The sequence below is a fragment of the Salarias fasciatus genome (assembly GCF_902148845.1).
Source record: "Salarias fasciatus chromosome 7 unlocalized genomic scaffold, fSalaFa1.1 super_scaffold_4, whole genome shotgun sequence".
Taxonomy (NCBI): Eukaryota; Metazoa; Chordata; class Actinopteri; order Blenniiformes; family Blenniidae; genus Salarias; species Salarias fasciatus.
The window spans coordinates 20,605,057-20,623,627 of record NW_021941229.1 but is presented as its reverse complement, the minus strand read 5'-3'; the positions used below and the strand labels follow the sequence as shown (position 1 = coordinate 20,623,627).

Genomic DNA, 18,571 nt, shown 5'->3' with positions numbered 1-18,571 from the left:
GGTAACTTGTGCAGCTCTTGAAGGAAGAAAGAGGACTGAAGGAGGAGTCTGGCAGGAGCTGAGACTCTGTTTTAACTTTTTCTATGGGGCTCAATAGCGTCTCCACCCAATCGGTATGCCAAGGGCAGCTGAAGCTGGATGACTTTTAATGAATTAATAAATAGTTCACAATTTATTGTTTGAAATCCCTCCAAATTCATTAAATAACAGTGATGGACAAGTAGGTAAATTTTTCTCAAACTTCATCATCGTCTTTTTAAAGAAGAATCCATCTGGAAAACAGAAAAATCAACCAGAAAGCAGATAGATCTTACACAATTTACAGTTTTGATCATTTTAAAGCCAGGAAATCAGAATAAATCCAGTCAGTGTGGTGGTAGCAAAAATTTGATTTTCCCAAATTTTATTTAAAAATATGAATTTAATTGAATGTTGACAGCATCCAGGTTTGAAAGTTTATATTTTCAGTCATCGTAACTGTCTTTAAAAGGGTTAAAGAAGTATTGAACGACTAAACTTGTGGATGAACCACAGTCACTGTGTTTTTGTTAATTATTTACCATTATTTAAGTTATAAAAAAGAATAGATAACTTAATCAATGTGGTCCTTCAGAAATCACTGTGGTTAAATATAATCTCTGTCACAACATTTCTGGCCCTGTAGTGAAGGAAGCTTTACCTTGAAGGCTATTTCTCCTGAAATTCGAAGTGACTTTGGAATCAATGGATTTTTGACACTGCTTATAAGATTTTTTTTTCCTCCATATTTTCACCCCCCCGCTGCTCCATAGTGACACCGTGCACCACTCCTGCACGGCTCAAATCGAAGCTGTTGTGTGTGATTTTCCAGTGGACGGCGGCTGGGGAGAGTGGGGCGAGTGGTCGCCGTGCAGTCCGGACTGCGAGCGGCAGCGTAGCCGCGAGTGCACGGCGCCGGAGCCCAAGCACGGCGGCCGGCTGTGCGACGGCGTGGCGGTGGCCGCGGACAACTGCACCGGCGGCCTCTGCACACAGAGTGAGGAGCGCCTCCTTCTCCCCTCCAACAGTTAAACAACGAGAAGAAGATAGTTTACTCTCATTAGTGTCAGTTCCGTTGTGTTCAGGGACTGTGTCATTATGGATTTACTGTTCATGATTTTTGGCAGTGTGGGCTCGATCATGATCATCATTATAATCATGCTCATTACCAAGAGCCCCATTCATCTTTATTATTCATCCACTTCACTCCACGTACATCAGACTGTGCGCGCGCAGGCATGAATGCATACTCAAGTAGTAATTGAATCAAGGGAAACTTGTATTGTTCACAAACGTCACTTTCAGCTGCTGATACTTGTGTTTTCCTGCAGATCGGAAGCTGCTGCATGACGTGAAGCCGCAGGGTGAGTTTCTCCTGAGCTCTGTCACGTTATATAGCACTCAATAGGTATCATCTCGCATGGAAGCGGAGGATAAAAATAAAATGAAAGAAATGCTTGAGTCCCCCATTGATCAATGCACAGTGGTGATAATTAAGTGCGGGGGGGTGGTGGGGGGGGTGGGGGGGGTGGGGGTATATATGTTTAGCACCCCGAAGTTTCTGAACCTTTCCGAAGTACTGTTTCCAAACAAGGGAATTTTTTTAGAGTTAGTAAAATGATCCCAGAATTTAATTTAGATCTGGTTCCAGCGGTCTGAACACAGTTTCTGCGATGGTTCCTAATATTTCTGGAAACTTCCCGTGCTTTAAATGCTGCTTCAGGTTGCATTTAGGTGGCGTTTAAATGACACCATCTGAAGTGGTCTCTTACTGTGTTTTCGTTTCAGAAAAGTTTTACGTTTACACATCAACGCTTTGAAAATGATAATGTGTACACATTTTTGTCGTGTAAACACCCAAAAAGCAACAAACTTTTTCCATTTTCACTTTTGAACGTTTTTGACTTTAACTTCTTGTTTCACCATTTGTGAAGGTTCAGTCATGTTAAAAGTAAGCTTTATTGAGCAAGATTAGATTTTTGATGATTCTGAAACATTGTCTAACAGTGTGAAAAATAGCTAGTTATATGTCAAACTGATTATTACCGTTAAAAAAAAAGCACGAGGGTTACACGCTGTGAAAGCAACTGTATGTTTAATAAAACAGTCTTATGTCATGAAATTGAAGGTATTTTGCATGTATTGTGAACGAGCCGCTTTCACAACCTGGCGGACCGTTTCTGAAAGAGGCCATTCTTCTGTATTTTATTGTCTGACTCCTGGTCACACCCGCAGCCGATCACGCTCGACAAAAGCAGAAAGGCAGCATACATCCTGGAGAGCTCACAACAAACCACAATGCAAACAAAGAGAGACACGTATGGCCAGTTTAGAAATTACAATTAGTCCAAAATGCACGCTTGTGGATGCTTGGTGAAAGCAGAAGTGCTCACATGGAGAACGTGCAAACTACACAAAGAAAGGTGTGAAGCCAAAATACAACAGCACAGCCCGTTATGGAAAACAGCTGAAATTCTACTGAAGAGGACATTTATAGCCATGAGATGACTCATCTTATTTTATTCCAATAAATGAATATTTCATATTTGACATTGTGTGTTCATGTGTTTAAAGAAAGTTGGTCTACCAGTCAAGAATAAAACCTTAATTTTGAATTATAAGCAGAAGCTGATTTTGAAAAAGAGAGATAACAGAGCAGTTGATTGGAGAAGCAGATTGATGTTTCCCAGCATGCCTTGCTTCATACAATTGCTGCTGAGAAATCCTCGTGAATAAACCTTAAATACAAAGTAGAACTAATTTCTTTCTTCTTCTTTTTTTTTGGATAAGCCATATTATTTTGAATCTCAGGTTTTTTTTCCAGCGATGTTAGAATAATAATTGGAACATACAGTTGAATAATCTTCATTAACACTGAAAAATCACCAATAAGCTAAGAACTGAATGTGAAAAAAAGTCGTGTGGAGTGTTCAGTGGGAGAAGATAAAGTGAAATGCTTCAATCTGTTGCTCTAGGTGTGAGTTGGCAGCCTTGATTACAGCTGTTGATATTCTCATTTTTTTTAAGATCTCTTTTTTTATGATGGTTTTCATGGTCATTGCACTTCAGCAATTGGCATTTCTGTGTATGACGGTCTTTCCTGTGTGATAAACTGACCTGTGCGCGTGTTTCCTGAGGTTGGATGAAGCGGTGGTTTGACGTGTTCTCAGAGTAGGAACGATACAGCCACACCGTCAGCAGCAGCGTTCGCCTTCATCAATGGCCTTGCTGAGCAGTTTTAGTGATTTGATTCCCTGAAATAGGAAGTGTCGGATGAGAGGCAAATCACTCCAAAATATAAATTTAGAAAGAAAAAAAAAAAACAACACTGCGTGACTCATTGTAAATTGTCCTACACTTAAAATAGAGGTGAGAGTTATTTCAGATACAGATGTGACAGACAGGCGGCAAGAAGAACACTTGTCATCCTGAATTCTATCATGTCTCTGCTGGAATTAATTTTCACAATGAGGTGAACAAATTAATTCCTGTTAAACTGGCTCAATCTTCAGGATCGTGGAGAACGTGCCAGAAAGCAGACTTTTTTTTTTTTTTTTCCCCCTTGTCATTGGAACATTAAAGCAAAGTGAGATTGTTTTATTTGTCCTTGGTATTCTTCCTTTTTCTTTCACAGCAGCAAACTGGATGTGGTTGTCCTTGGAGTGCTGCCGAGGGACTGCGGAAATACGAAAATGAGAATGCAATTTGAATGCTGTACATCAGTGTGAAACATATTTATTCAAGATAATCAATTGTATCAGTTGTTCCTGACTTTTATTACCGTTCCCACCGCAGTTATATTTCACGCTTCTAACGTTAGCATTATTTTTGGCTACTCCTGGTGCACTGTTTCAGTTCGCACTGCCTGTGGTTAACCACTGCGCGTCCACCGCCATGTGCATTATTACCATGTGGGGGGAAATGAGCCGTTTCTGAATACTGCGCAGTTTAAACGGAGGGGAATCAATTTGATATCCACTAAGCCACTTCGCCCGTTCGCGTCGCTCATCCTTTAACACAGTTGTGTATTTTTCTTTGTCAGGAAACGGCCGAAAGGGAACGTGTCCGTGCTGCCAAAACTTCCCAAGCCCTCAATTAACCTGCTACAGTAGCCGTAATGCCGCTTTGCATATTTTGTCCATTTCTCCTCATTTGAGCTTCAGGCTACTTAGAGGATTTCTCAGCATGTCCCGTTTCAGTGCAGATCTCATTATCTTTCAAGAACAAGCTAGCAGCCCCTTTATTTCCCACTCATTCGTTCCCTTTGTGGACTTGGACGCAGCAGTACTGGTGGGACCAGATAGAGCATAATCGTTGCCGATGAGCTAATTTAATGAATTGGTTTTGTCACATTATCCCAGTGGAGCGCAGAGTGCCTCATACGCCAGAGCCAAGCGGTGTTTGAAATGACAGTCAGGTGCTGGGTTGATTATAATCGCCTTCCTTCCGAGGTTCCTCATTAGCAGCTTTAGCGCTGCAGAACGGAACAATGAAGCTGTGGAGGAGAAAACAGAGGCGGCGGTGAAGGAGTCTGAAACTGAGGTGGATTCGACGCATGTTGCTGCATGAGGCTTCCATTACCTCAGCAGCTCAGTGTTGTTATTTGGAAGGGGGAAATGCCTCTTTGTGTCCTAATTAGGAGACTTGTAAAATAAAAAAAAAAAAAAGCATGAATTCAAAGATCTGCCTGTATCTGTGTCTTGCTTCCAGGGGTGGAGACCAGCAGCGATGTGGCCCTGTACGCCGGCCTGGCTGCAGGCGTGGTGACGGTGGTGCTGCTGATCATCGCCGTCACTCTGTACCGACGGAGCCAGAGCGAGTACGGCGTGGATGTGATCGACTCCTCCGCCCTCACCGGGGGCTTCCAGTCCTTCAGCTTCAAGACCTCTCGGCAAGGTGAGCCCCGACGGCACGCGCTGTAAAATGGCTCCGTTTAATGAGAACAAACCGAGCGTGAGCGCAAGATTTTTAACAGCCTACACAATCCAAACAAGGATGGAACAGATACAATACTATAAAACATACTACCAGGGCCTAAAAAAGAAGCACATTTAGATGGATTGACGAGTCTGATAATCAAACCTGATACAACCTCTTATTGATCCATTTTTACTCATTCATTTTAGGGGGGGGGGGGGGATTTCTCCCTCTAATCTATGCTTATCCCGGCCCTGTTTCTCAGATCCATGTATATTTTGTCAAAATGTCATGAAACACTGATGCCATCAAAATAAATCTGAAGTGGAGAACAAGATGATTGTCATATTTGAAGATACATTTCTTGTCCTGGTCTTAAACTGCTCTCATAACTCAATAAAAGTAGCAGGATTAACCTATTTTTTTACTGGAAAATGCACTAAATGTCTAAATCAAGCTGTCAAACTCATTTTATTCAAGTTTTATGTGAACTCTGGAATAACAGCACAATAATCCATAAATCCCAGTTTGTCTCCGAGTGTTACTCCAGTTGCAAGTGTGATGAAAAACTTTTTTCTCAGAACTTTACCCTCCACCTTTGACTTTTAAGTTTGTAGTATTTTGGGTCCTGTTCCTAGTTTCTTGTTAAAAATTGTAGCTATTTTCTTTTTTTGAGATTTCTACCTTTGCATTTGACCTGACGTGCTCAATAAAGCCCTTTTGTGCCACATACTGGCCCGTATGCTGCATGTCTGCACCCTTCCTTCCAGACCATGATGTTAAATTTAAATGCTGGCTCACGTCAAATACCCAGTATTTATAAAGCATCTTTCAAAAGTCCATGTCTCCTGTTCAAGATAACAGTATTAACATTTCACTCTACACATTCTCAAAATGCAGAACAGTTTATCTGCCGGCCCAGAAAGCTACAGCATGTTGTTGTGGTTAATTTGCTCCAGTCCGTTGCCATTTTTGATTATTTATTTAATTTATTGACACATTCATGCTGTTTGACTTGTCATTTAGAGAGTACAGATGAATCACAGAGAGGATTCTTTCCCGCTGCTGTGTAATAACTACAGACATTAATTAATAATAAACGGCAGGAGAGGATCTCCTGCGATGTGCGGGACAGTGCTTTCATCCTTTCTGAGGAGAGAAGGCAAAGTACACACATTCTTCACTTAAGCAGGAGAACAAATACTTGTGTGAGCACAACAAAGACTGGTAATTGGAGATTACGGACTTGTTCGCTGCGGTAAAAATAAGAAAGTGCAGGCTCTGAAATGTACTCAAAGCATTTAGGAAAAAGTAACCCTTGAAGGAGCGTTTCAATCCTTTATTTCTTTAAGTTGACAATTTGTGAAACAACGACACACAAAAGAAAACCGTGTGAATCCTTCAAAATTAATGAAGATATTAAAAAGCGTTAATTTTTTTTTTTGCTTGAGTTGATGCATCTTACTCAAAATCAAATCAAATTTTCCTGACATGTTTTTTAGTTTTTGCAGTGCATTATGTGAAAAATGCTAAATTTAAATTATTTACATAAGGAAAATATAGATGCTAGAAACCCCTACTCAGGATTTATTGAAATGCCACACCCCAGACTGTTGTCTAACATTTCAGTACTACAAAGTCAGTGTTGATAAAATGTGTTGAAAAGCATTATGCTAACTGAAAACACTGTTTTTTAACCTTAAAAATCAAATCTGTACGTGTCTCTCCTTGGAACTCTGTAAAAGATTGACTACTATCGAGCACCTCTATCGTTAAATATGACTTACATAAGGCATTATTGCTCTGATTATTACTCTGTTACTCATATATATAGTATTACAAAGAGCAAATCTTTGAAAAGCTGCTCTCGTTTTATCCATACAATCCGTTGAATAAAGTGAAAAAGAAAATATGCCCTGTCAGGACATATTAGCAGAATCTCAGTTTCTTGAAGGATTATATGGTCGATGTCTTTGTGAAATTATCAGTTACAAAGAACCTTTAGGAACTGTCAGTCATCAAATATGGCCACATGTTTGAGAAAGGGTTTGGTTTTACAACACTGAAAAAAAAACCAAGACGGTTTGCATTGCGTATCACACAAGGCTTTAAAGTGTTGATGACACCAGAAACAGACCTTGAGTGATCTTTTCCTATTAATTAAATACAATAGTTTACTGATAATTCTGCCCCTTTTGAGAGACAGTAGTCTATCAAAACATTGATTTAGGTGAAAACAGTCCCCGTCGTCAACGGATGTGCCGTAAACACCGGAACCAGTTTGCTCTGTTTTGTGCTCGGATCTCTTTGAGCCAGTCAGTTTTGATTTTGTCTTCGATTTGAAGCACAAACTGCCACAGTTATATTACATATTACTTGTATTGCAGTGATATTATTTCCAAATGTAGTTTTTGTTCTGGGACCTTGGCTTTTGCTGGTCTGAGCATTGACCTCTTTTTTTAATGCTTGATTTACTTTTTATGTGCGTCTTCTCATGATCCTCTTCAAGCAAAAAGGCTGACTTCTCTTTTTTTTTTTTTCTGTCTACATTCTTATGTAAAGTATATTCTTTAAAACTTTGTAAATACCTCAACAAAACAATATTTTTAAAGGTTAATCTCTCTAAGAACTTTTGGAGAACTTCCAAATCAGTGGAGGCTTTGCAGGACTTTGCGCAGCCTCTGCTCCCTGTAGAGAGACAGAGATCCTTTGCACTTGACTTTGGAGTGAGAGGCTGTTAAAGTGCAGCTACAATCAAGTGCCAGAATTGCACTTTGCAGACTGATTTTCATAAAAACAACCCAGGCTGCATCACAGCACCTTCCTGGAGTTCATTTTGACTCTCAGACTTTGATCCAAACAAGTTGAAGCACCAGGAAAAAAAAAAAAAGGCCCTTCAGTCAGAATAACATGGTTTTAGATATGAGATGAAAATGATTCATCTTTCTTTCTATGAAAATTACAATATAAAGCGTAACTTTACTTGTAGCTGATTTTGATATAAACTTATTGAATGCTAGAGTGTTACGTGTTAATGCAGCGAGAAAAAAGCACAAACAATAACACAAAGCAGGAGCTTTGAGGGACAAAGCTCTGGCCGTTTTGCCATTGTGTTTTAATTAAAACACTAAGATGCCGTCACATGTTCATGTCTGTGTGTGTAAATGAAAAGAGCACCCAAATAAAGCATGCTGTTTTGTACTTACGTGTATTTATGTGTCCTTTTGAATTATGCATGTGGTTCTTTGTATTAAGATATAACGACATCAATTATTAAGAAGCTGTAGGGGCCAGAATGACAGTATTTAATTTTTCAGTTTGTTTACTCGAGCCTTCTGGAGGTTCTGGCTTGTCTGCTGCTGCTGTGCATTAAATGTCCAATAACATAGAGTATTATCTACAAGGCATGCAATGTATTTGTTGCTTTATTGCAAACATCAGTACGCCCAGAGCAATAAACGCTCCCTGAAAACTTACGGTAACAAGCATAGTGTGTGCTCTAAACAGATTTACAATTTTACTCTTATGTATTATTACTTAGATCTTCTCTGTTGTATCGTAGCTTCAGCAGAAAACGGTGTGCAACAGGTCTCTCATTAGGGCTGTGCGTCAGTTTTTTTTGAGATTATCTTAAATATAAACAAAGCTTACATTCATTATTCATGATTATGGAATTAAAATTTTAATTTATTAGTGTTTTTTTTTTTTTTTTTCTTGTTTTCCCGCTGTGCTCCCCCAAATGGGGCTTTCCACCCCCACTCCCACCCTCCACGTCCCTAAACACAGAAACATCAGAGCTCGGGAGTGCGGCGTGTTTTTTTTTGTTTTTTTTGCCCACAGATTGAGGCATATTTTTACAAGGCTGGCATTATGGGCTGCCGCAGCAGCAGCAGCCCTCAGCAGGGCATAATAAAGTTCATTTTGATAACACAGCAGGAGGCAGGGAAAGCTTTAATCTTGGTCTCTGTTTTCACTGTTGCAGGGGCTCAAACAACCAAACCACCATAAAATCCTATATGCCCCCCCCTCCCCTCCCCTCCGCTTCTGTTTTAATGTTACACGACGCTACAGTAGCAACTCACTTTTGTTGTTTTTTTTCTAAATCTCGTGCATTTGCGTTCTTCATCACAACAGCTCACCTAAATCCCAAAACAAAATAAATTGCCAATTTACATTCTTTCGCTCATCAAGAGGAGTGGTGCTGTTTACTCGGCGGCGGCGGCGGCGTCTGCTGTCACTTTATGCTCGCTCAAACTGCTGACAGTGTGTCATTGTGCACAAATAAATTCCGCCTCACAATAAACAGATCAATAGATAATTTCGTTTATAATAACTTTATCTGTTTGCCGAGGTTCGATTAGCATGCGCGGCGGCGGCAAGCAGTCGGGTCTTTTATTTCCAGTGCAGCGTGTATACAAATGGCTGCGATATGTGGATTCGCCAGATGTGCCGAGCGCCCGCGCGTCTGCCTGTGTGCCCTGAAGTTGGGAATAAAGGGGGAGAAAAGTACATTTTTACAAAAGAAAAATTCACTTGTCGGCGCTATAATTCAAAAGCGAGACGTCGCTTCATTTAGCAATAATTTTGGATATCACATTAAAGCACTTTCACTCCAGCTGTTGTTTGGCACTAATGAATGAGATATGAAACCGTGAGGCTTTTTTTTTTTTCTATTCTTGTTTCAGTAGTGATGATATTACAACAGCAGACAAGAACAAAAAAAAAAAAGACATTCTTTGTGATTTTAAAGACCTGCAATGTTGGATCTCTGTTACAGTTTTGATTAATGTTCGTCGGTAGTTAATATCTTTTAATGCATGTTAAATATCCCCATCAGTCCAAACATTATGCTGCTGTCAAAGTAGAGAAGATACTTTGAGTTGCCAGGTGTTTAAACCCCGTCACATGGCCGGTGCCTCACTTTTAAGTCCTATTCTACCATCTTCTTTACCACTTTAGCAACTTAGATTCGCGAAGCATTTGATCCAAACCCAGCGGACTGCGGGGAAAATCACCCTGAATAAGTCTCTGGTGCATCAGAGGACAAACACACGGGGACAGACAAAAACACACACACACACACGCACGCCCATCCACGTCTGAGAAATTTAGCAGTCATCCTCAAACAGCTGTTCAGACTGAGAGGAGATTATGGCCCCGTTCACATGATAATGTTTCAAGTGAAAACACATAATTTCAGTAAAGTTCCACGCGTACATGAGAATGTTTGACTAAGAAACATTAAGGAAATGAGACACCTGCAAACAATACCTGGAAACACAGATAATGGAAAAACAGGAATATTTGCATGGATAGACAATGAAGTTGAATTGCTTTTGTTTTAGATTGTTTTATTTGCTCTGCCTGTAAAGCCAGCAGGGTCACCGAGGGTCTGCTTCCGCCACTGGGCTCGTCCATCCAAATAAACGTTCTTTGGATGAATGACTCGGTGCTGTAGCCTCGTAATTTTTACTCTTTTTATTGCTTTCTGGGAATGAAAGTATTTCTCGTCTGTAAAAGTTGAAAGCTTCCACTTTAACATTCATGTTAAATTTGTAAATAAAGTCTCCAACTGTTGTTCTCTTGTTATGTAAATTAAACTGAGATACTCTGGAACTCCATTTCTTTCTGACACCAGCCTTCAAAGTTAAACTATATTTTTGCACTGGTGGTAGGAGGAAAAAGCATTTTCCACAAATCATACAGCAATTTTGACGTGTCCCTCTGTTGACATCTACAGATGTCTTCTGTCGTTGATAATTGCCATTTTTCTTTCTCTGTGTCTTTCAGCAAACCCTCTGCTTATTAATTCATCCATGCAACCCGACCTGACAGTGTCGCGTACCTACACCAGCCCGATGTGCTTTCAGGACTCCATCGACAAGGAGTTAATGGCCGAGCGCTCGCTCCTCGACCCGCTGCCCGATCTCAAGGTCAAAGGTTAGAAAACAAGACTGTTATGAAAGCTCTTGTCTGCGGTTTTTCAGCCACTTTCAGAAGGGCAAGAGCTGCAGAGCAAAGCCCGCCTCTGCAACTGCAGGCGGAGGGATAATCCATCTTGCTTTGAATCTGCTTTTCTCCTCAGGCTGTCTTTAAAAAAGCTTTGACACACAAGGGGAAGGAAAAAAAAAAAATGATTACCTCCGAGGGCATCACGAGTGGCCAATCCATGTCCTCATTCGTTACTGCTGCATCATTAAACTTTAATATTTGCCTTAAAATTCTATTTTTTTTTAAACCATTCAAAACATTTACAGTTTAACAGATTATTGCATCACTGTAACAATGCTACCTTTGGCTTCAAGAAACTATTACCACAGTTACCACGAGAAACGTTTCCGTGGGCTGCTCATTCAACAATGTAATGATTTGTCGTGAACAAAAGCAAAAGCAGAGTGCAGCAAAACTGTGGTCACTCTCAGTCCTGGTCACTTTGATGTCTTATAGTTTTAGTCCTCGTCAAAGCCGCTGTTCTGAATGTTACCATTTTATTGAGACCTGTCCTGAAATAATTCACTCCAGACAGAACTGATGCTCCACTGTAATAAACATAGCCCTTTAAATGCATTCAAAGTTATTGATTTTCAAATCAGTTTCTTTCAAGAACTACAAACATCCATCTTGTAGAGCGTCTCCTACATCCACATTATCGAGAATCTTCATCCTACTGACCTCAGCTGACAACTCAGCGAATTCGTCAGCTAATATGTCATGTTCTGCTTGTATTTTATGATCCTGTTAAATTCATTTTTATTCCACATTACTTCTCAGATTGTTGATTTCTTCTTTTTTTTTTTAGCGGCTTTGTCTATTTTTCACTGTTCATTTTCAAGGATTCAAGAAGTCGTCCCTGAAATCTATAAATAAAAGAGCAGCTTTGTGATATCAGGTGTATTTCTAAGTGGGAATAGATCAAATGTTTATCAAAATCCAAGAACATGTCTTTGGCTGCCAACATTAATTATTTGTTCAAAATGACCCAGTGTACATAACTGTACTGCACAGATTTTCATATAACCTGAAAGTTTAGTTAGAAATAGAATCAGTTAAAGACATTTCATCTGCCCTTTACAGCTGTCCCCGTGTTAGACTCCGCCCTCTGATCCCTTCAAATGCATAATTTCTTCAAGCCTCGGGCGTTCTGTTTCGGCTGGAGGCAAAATACCACAAAAAATACCACACAGATATTTGATGCGGAACTGTGATTGGACATTCTCTATCTGGAGGCGGGGCTTAATGAGCAGCAGTATCTAAAGTGATATCATTATTCTTAGCTTATAAAGTCTCCAAAAAAAAAAAAAATTCCATGTTTTTTGGAACTGAAAGGCAAAATTCTGCTCATGTTTATGATCCGTGTTTGTTTTTTCTCTCTGCTGCGACCGGATCTTTTTCATCGTCTCCTCAGGGGCCTCAGAAAGGGCAGAGTACCATGTCATGTCCCACCCTCAGACATTTCCGAGAGGCCTGGCTCCAGACTACAGAGGGGTTCCAGTGGGGACGACGCTGGGCAGAAGAGGCAAAAACCTTTTCACTCCGCAAGTCTCCCTGACTCCCAGCAGGTCTCCGCACAAAGCCACTGCAGTGTTTGGCCATGCTGGTGGGAGGCTGGTGGTGCCCAACACAGGTGAGCGTACCGCCACACGCTTGGATTTATTAATGCCCTGTGTGTGTAGAGTTTCTCCAGAAATCTCACAAAATGTAACTTTCCTCTGCCTCGACGCCACGCACGGGCTGAGACGGGGCGTCTCGTATCGCATTTCAAAGTCGTTTGACCTTGTCAGATTCGATCTGCAGCAAAAACAAAAAAAGAAAAAAAAGTGAAAATGTCATCGATCCAACAGGTAACATGATCATGAATATATTGTTTACTGAAGTGATGAACAGAGACAGCGCTGACATTTTTAACTGTCTGGTCCTTCCTCTGAATAACACGACAAAGCATTTAAAGTGCTTCTGACTGCAGAAAATCTTTGGTTCGAGTGTTTAAATCAAATTAATTAATGAAACATTTCAACTTTTTCCCCCCCTCGGAACACACCTCAGTTACTCTTCTCCTCGAGGCTTTTTCCTCAGTACCACCAGTGATCATGGTGTCTTTTTGATCTTTATTTACTTTTTTATTTCAACTGTTGAATGTCAGCATCAAAATGTATGAGTGAATGATCATTTTTATTCCCAAATCACAGGATTTTTCAGGTATGATTCCAAATCCAGTCGCAGAAACCGATGATTATACATTTTGAACACACACATGCACAAGCACACACACACACACACACACACACTGGGATTCCTTGAGTTGAGGTGTCTTTTTAGGAAAAGGGGAAAAAAAATGTCGTTTTTGAGTGTTATCCTGGGATGTGGGGAAGGAGTTTGGTTCCGTTTGAAATCCCATTATGTACACCAGGAGGAAATGTAAACAAATGTTAGCAATGCAAACGGGCGCCTGCTCGGTGTTCTACACCCTTCAGGCAGCTCCTTCCTCTGACCTACATTCATCATCCTGTCCCTTGAGGACTTTTATCTGCGAATAGATTGGCAGTAATTGTTTATGATACCAGGGAAAGTTGTGCATGTACGTGTGTTTGTTGTTTACCGGGGAGGCAGTCTGTACTCATGTATGTTTGTGTCACTAGGCCTTCGGGACTCGCTTCCATCACCCTGTTTTCTTTCTCTCTCTCTTTCTTTCTGGGGCCGTCTCTCACTCCCTCCGGCTGTCACCTCCGATGAAGCCACCTGACAGCTGAGCAGGTGTGCGTCACGTGCGCGTGCACGCGCGCTGATCGCTTTTTTTTGTGTGTGTGTGTGTGTGCACGCTCCCTTCACTGCAGGTATCAGTCTGCTGGTGCCTCACGGGGGGATCGCGGAAGACACCACCTGGGAAATGTACATGAGCATCAACCAGGAGGACAGCAGGTGAGGGACTCTCGCTGGGGCGGCGCAGTCTGCTCCTTCGGCTGCTCACTTTTAATCTTTCGGCGCGTCGCGCCGCATTCCTCATCCCCTCCACCTTGCCTCGCCGTCTCCTCCCCTGCTCGATGCCAGACACGCTCATGCGAACAAACATGCAAAGATAAGCACGGAGCCTCTCACGGAGACCAGGCGCTGACATGAATGATACGCACTTACAGACGCACATATTCCCACGCAGCGGGCGGTCCTTACTCATCTCGCAGACACTACAGGGGAGGACATGATGTGTCACAAATACATTGGCATCTGCAGACAGAATGCATTACTGCCTTAAGCAACTGTCTCGGCAGAGGAAGATACGCCCCGTGACTGTGGCACCCTGTTTTGTGTTTGTCGACATAACCGCGCAGATATCTCTTTCCATCATGGCTCTTTAGAGTGGGAAATCCTGTGAACCTCTCTATAGTCATGACGGCAGGTGATATTGATTCAGTATTTTGGTGAGATGGATGGAGATAGGACATGATACCTCAAGAATTTAGATGACTATTACCTTCCAGCCGGAGTTTATTTCTGTAACTTCGCTCACAAAAAAATATAGATGGATTTAAAGGAGCCTTCTGACAAAAAAAAATTGTCTTTGACTTCAACGCAACGCAGGCTCAAAAGCTGTCTGACAGCCAGAAGTCGGTTCTTGGACACGTTGCTGATTTACAGCAGACGGCATCAACATGTCAGTGTGTCTGTGTGCAACCCTGCTCGTGAGATATTGCCCCAATAATGTGGCTAACCGCCCGTGCCTCTCAATGAAATTCGATTTCTGCATCCCAGGAAGAATGAAAAGTGACATTTCGAGCCATCTGAAACTCGGCTGTCATATTCACCTCACTTCCGCCCACCCATTAAGTGCCCTGGGGTCATGAGGGAAAGCAAACCGATCAAAGGTCGTATATAGGTTGCGGCTTAAAGCTCAGTTAGTGGGCTGCCTGCACACTCCCCTGCCTTAAGTCTCCCCCAATTCAGCCAAACTGTTGCCCTCTAAGCTCCTGCTTTGCTCTGATAAGCCGGATGCTGTTTACTTCTCTGGCTGTCGTTTAAGAAGCTGCAGGAGCCGTGCACCACTGAGCTGTCAGTCAAAGCCTATCTTCTGACAGCTGCAGAGGCCGGGGGAGAAATTGGATCCTTTCTTCCCATTCAAACCTCGGCCATCTACATAAGACGCTGCTTTTCCTCTGCAAAGAATGGGGAATCGATCAGCTCTGGCTCAGTTTCAGGTGTTCACAAGAGCTTTCGTCCGTCCTCTGGGCCTCGTGGAGTTGTTTTGTGTGTGATCTGCTCCAGCTCAGCAGGGGGCGGCGGGTCGTCCAAGGACAATATTTTTGCGCGTGTCAAAATACGGCAGATATGACATGGCTTACAAAAGTTTCAACAAATGAACTGAGCAGTATCATCCTGAGAATACAACACAGGGACTGTACAACAAAGCCATTGCTCTACAGGAGAGTTGTCGAACATGTGGCCAAAACCAGCCAGCAAAAAGATTCAGTCTGGCCCGCTGAGTGACCTTGGAAAGTGTAAAATGATCCCTTCTTACTTTTCCAGCAGTAAAAGCTCCTTACCCTGTTGATGGTGGAATGGTATTAGCATCAAAACCATGTTATAAGGATGAGTTTGTAGAAACATGCATGCTAAAGGCTGCAGATACTGTGCTTTCAAGGAAATGACAGGCTTTTGCCCACATCATAGGATAAACACTGAGGCAGAGACACTTTCAGACAAAACTTTGAGTTTTCTCCTGTTTGCAAAAAATACACAAAACAATAATACTTTATTTTTAACAAAATATAAGACAAATGCTACATTTGTGTTCTTTAATTATTATATTCTTCCATCCCTCGTGAAGATCAAACTACACTGTCTGCGGATCATAATCTATGCCGATGACACACGGATTTACATCAGTCTTTCTCCAGGAGACTACAGTCAAATAAAAGCACTTGGGGCGTTAAACAAGTCAACTTAGATGTGCCAAAACTTTTTTCAGCTTCAACAAAGATAAAACTAAAGTAATGGTATTTGGAGCCAAAGATAAGAGATTAAAAGTTAGACTCCTTCAGTCTGTGAAGTTCAAAACCAGCGACAAAGCAGGAAATCAGATCTGATCATGGACTCTGACCTGAGTCTGAGCAGTCATATTAGAATAATCACAAAGACAGACTTTTATCATCTTAAGAATATAGAAAGAGCGAAATGAGGATTTAGAGAAGCTAATCCATGTAGTTGTCTTCAGTTGACTTGAATAATGTAATGCTGTCCTGACGGTTCTCCCAAGAAAGAAAGAAAGAAAAATCTGTCAGACAAAACTCAAATCCTCCCAAGCATAACAGATTTTTAAATATTGCTACTTTTCTGCAAAGGTTTTAATGGTTTATTCCCAGAATACATCCCAGATAATCTGACATGTTTGAATCATTCAGACCTTTCAGGTCATTTAGACTCTTTTCTAGACTCAGAACCAAACATGCAGAAGCTGCTTTTAGTGTTTGTGCTACATAATTTGAAGGGATTCCCTGACAACACCAAACCTGGGTAGTCTTAAAACCAATTTGAAAACCATTTGAGTAAAGCAAGTACTTATTTCAACATAATTCTATCTTTTCTTGTTCTGTTTTGTTTTGTTTTTACTTTGCTGGATGTACGTGATCATTTTCAATGCAGTGTCCGACCCTGCGGAGGAAGGGTTTCAGACTAATTGAAACTCTTCCTCACAGCAGGGTCAGACATACCTGCTTCACAGCAAGTTTACTTTTCAAACATTGATTGACGATTGCCTGGGGTGGAGTCCACCAGCTGCGCTTCCCAACATCATCTGTACCAGAAAATTCCACTTGATTTTACCCTCAGAGCTAATTGATTTTGGCACAAGGAGGCCAGTGTAGCTCGCTTTTAACAACAGTATTGAATTATTGTCACCTTTATAAAGTTGTAATAGCTGAGCTGTCAGCGCAGCAGACACACATTAATTTGCATTATTTTGTGTTTTTAGCTGCCGGCTCGACGCTCGCATCACTTATCTCAGATTTTTTTGAGATCTTGGAGCTAAAATCTTCTGCCCTCTGCCCACTGCTTCTGATAAAACAGCCCCAGAGAGAGCAGTTTGAATGAACCCAAACAGTGGAGCTGCAGGAAGTCGATTAGACGTCGAAGCGATCAATTAAAAGATGTCGCAATGCTCAATGGAGCTGAGGGTAACTGCGGAGTCAAGTGACAATTCTCTGTGGGTTGATCTCTACAAGCGGCATCTTTTATTCGAGACATTAGACCCATTGTTCATGTATATTATTGATTGCTTTTCAACCGCTGGCAGTCTGGAGGTCCCTGTACCGGGGGCAGACTATATCTGCTGTCAGAGAAACACCACAGACGTCACTGCGCACTCGCCGCATTTTAATCCTCCTGTATCAGTGTCATTCGCATTGAAGTTACTCATTTTTTAAAGTCACAGACAGAGTGTTTCAATGCCGGTATTTCTCCTTCTTTTTTTTCTTTGAAAACAAAATTGCAGAAATAGTTGTTTGGTTTTTTTTTTCAACTAATAAAAATGGTGATTGCTTTTGCAATGTCTCAAAAACACTTTCATAAAGCTCAAGGTTGTTCACCATGTCATTTTCCAGCTTTTTCACACCGAGTTTGCAGATGTTTTTTTTTTTCTCTCTCTCTCTCTCTCTCTGCCAAACATTTCAAGGCATTGACAGAGATGGAAAAATATGAAGGAGGATTCACAATATGTTGCATATTAAAATGCCTTTACAAGTCCTATGGAGTAGAACTACATGCTTGGAATAAGTATAAAAAGAGCTTTGTGGTATATGATGGCACTGCAGAAAATATTGATTACTTTTTAATCCCTCAGACTGTAGGGTTTCCTCTATGAGGCGCAGGCTTTATCTGCTAATGTAAAGAAACCAATGTCAATGAAGAAAAAAAGTCAGCATGCAGTTCTAAAGAATACTAAAGAGCGCCACATACTTCTGATATGACTCAAATGGATGAAACATTTCTTTTTCAGCCATCATTTACTGACTTCTTTTTGTCGTTGCAGTTAAGATTTTTAGAAAAGATTCTATGTCAAATACTCATATTTGAAAACTGTTATTTGCCCTCTAAAGATGATAATGACATACGCTAATTAATGAAGATTTTGAAAACCTTTAGAGCTTTCATAGCTTAACTCTGGCCTGGTGGTGAGGGTGGAAAGCTGATTTATTCCACAAACACTTAAAATTGTCTCATATTTATTGAGCTCAAGGTTGTTAACTACATTCTTTCAATTTAAGGACCTTTGCTGCCTAAACTTGTAGATTGTTCTTCATCCTTTGTTGGGATAAAGATGGAAAATAAAATTTGTATTCTAGCTATAACGGCACCTCACCGACCAAATGTCAGTGATAGAAAATCTGGAATTCTTGTGTTTAGCATTGAAACCCTGAAGAAAGTCAAAAAAGTTCAAAAGCCTTGTCATTCCTGATTAATTAAGTACTTGAGTGTCTCAGCGTCACATTAGCAAAGCTATAGTGAAAACGTTTTGAATTAAACTGGAGAACCCTGAACAAGCCATATAGATATATAACCAGACATAAGCAAGTATTCCACGCACCCAAACACCTCACACACCTCACACACCTCACACACCAAACGAGGGAATTGCCACATGTGAAAGAAA

General features: G+C 41.1%; 1 protein-coding gene across 1 annotated transcript in view; it reads left to right on the top strand.

The window, feature by feature from the left end:
- LOC115383463 (netrin receptor UNC5D-like) overlaps nucleotides 1–18,571 on the top strand; it is a gene marked incomplete at its 5' end in the record, with an annotated part of 179,839 nt that overhangs the window by 141,591 nt on the left and 19,677 nt on the right. The window contains 6 exons of the mRNA XM_030085654.1: nucleotides 851–1,015; nucleotides 1,350–1,382; nucleotides 4,729–4,914; nucleotides 10,726–10,875; nucleotides 12,341–12,559; nucleotides 13,767–13,851. Coding sequence (XP_029941514.1) covers nucleotides 851–1,015; nucleotides 1,350–1,382; nucleotides 4,729–4,914; nucleotides 10,726–10,875; nucleotides 12,341–12,559; nucleotides 13,767–13,851 — 838 coding nt within the window. The remainder of the gene's footprint in view (nucleotides 1–850; nucleotides 1,016–1,349; nucleotides 1,383–4,728; nucleotides 4,915–10,725; nucleotides 10,876–12,340; nucleotides 12,560–13,766; nucleotides 13,852–18,571) is intronic.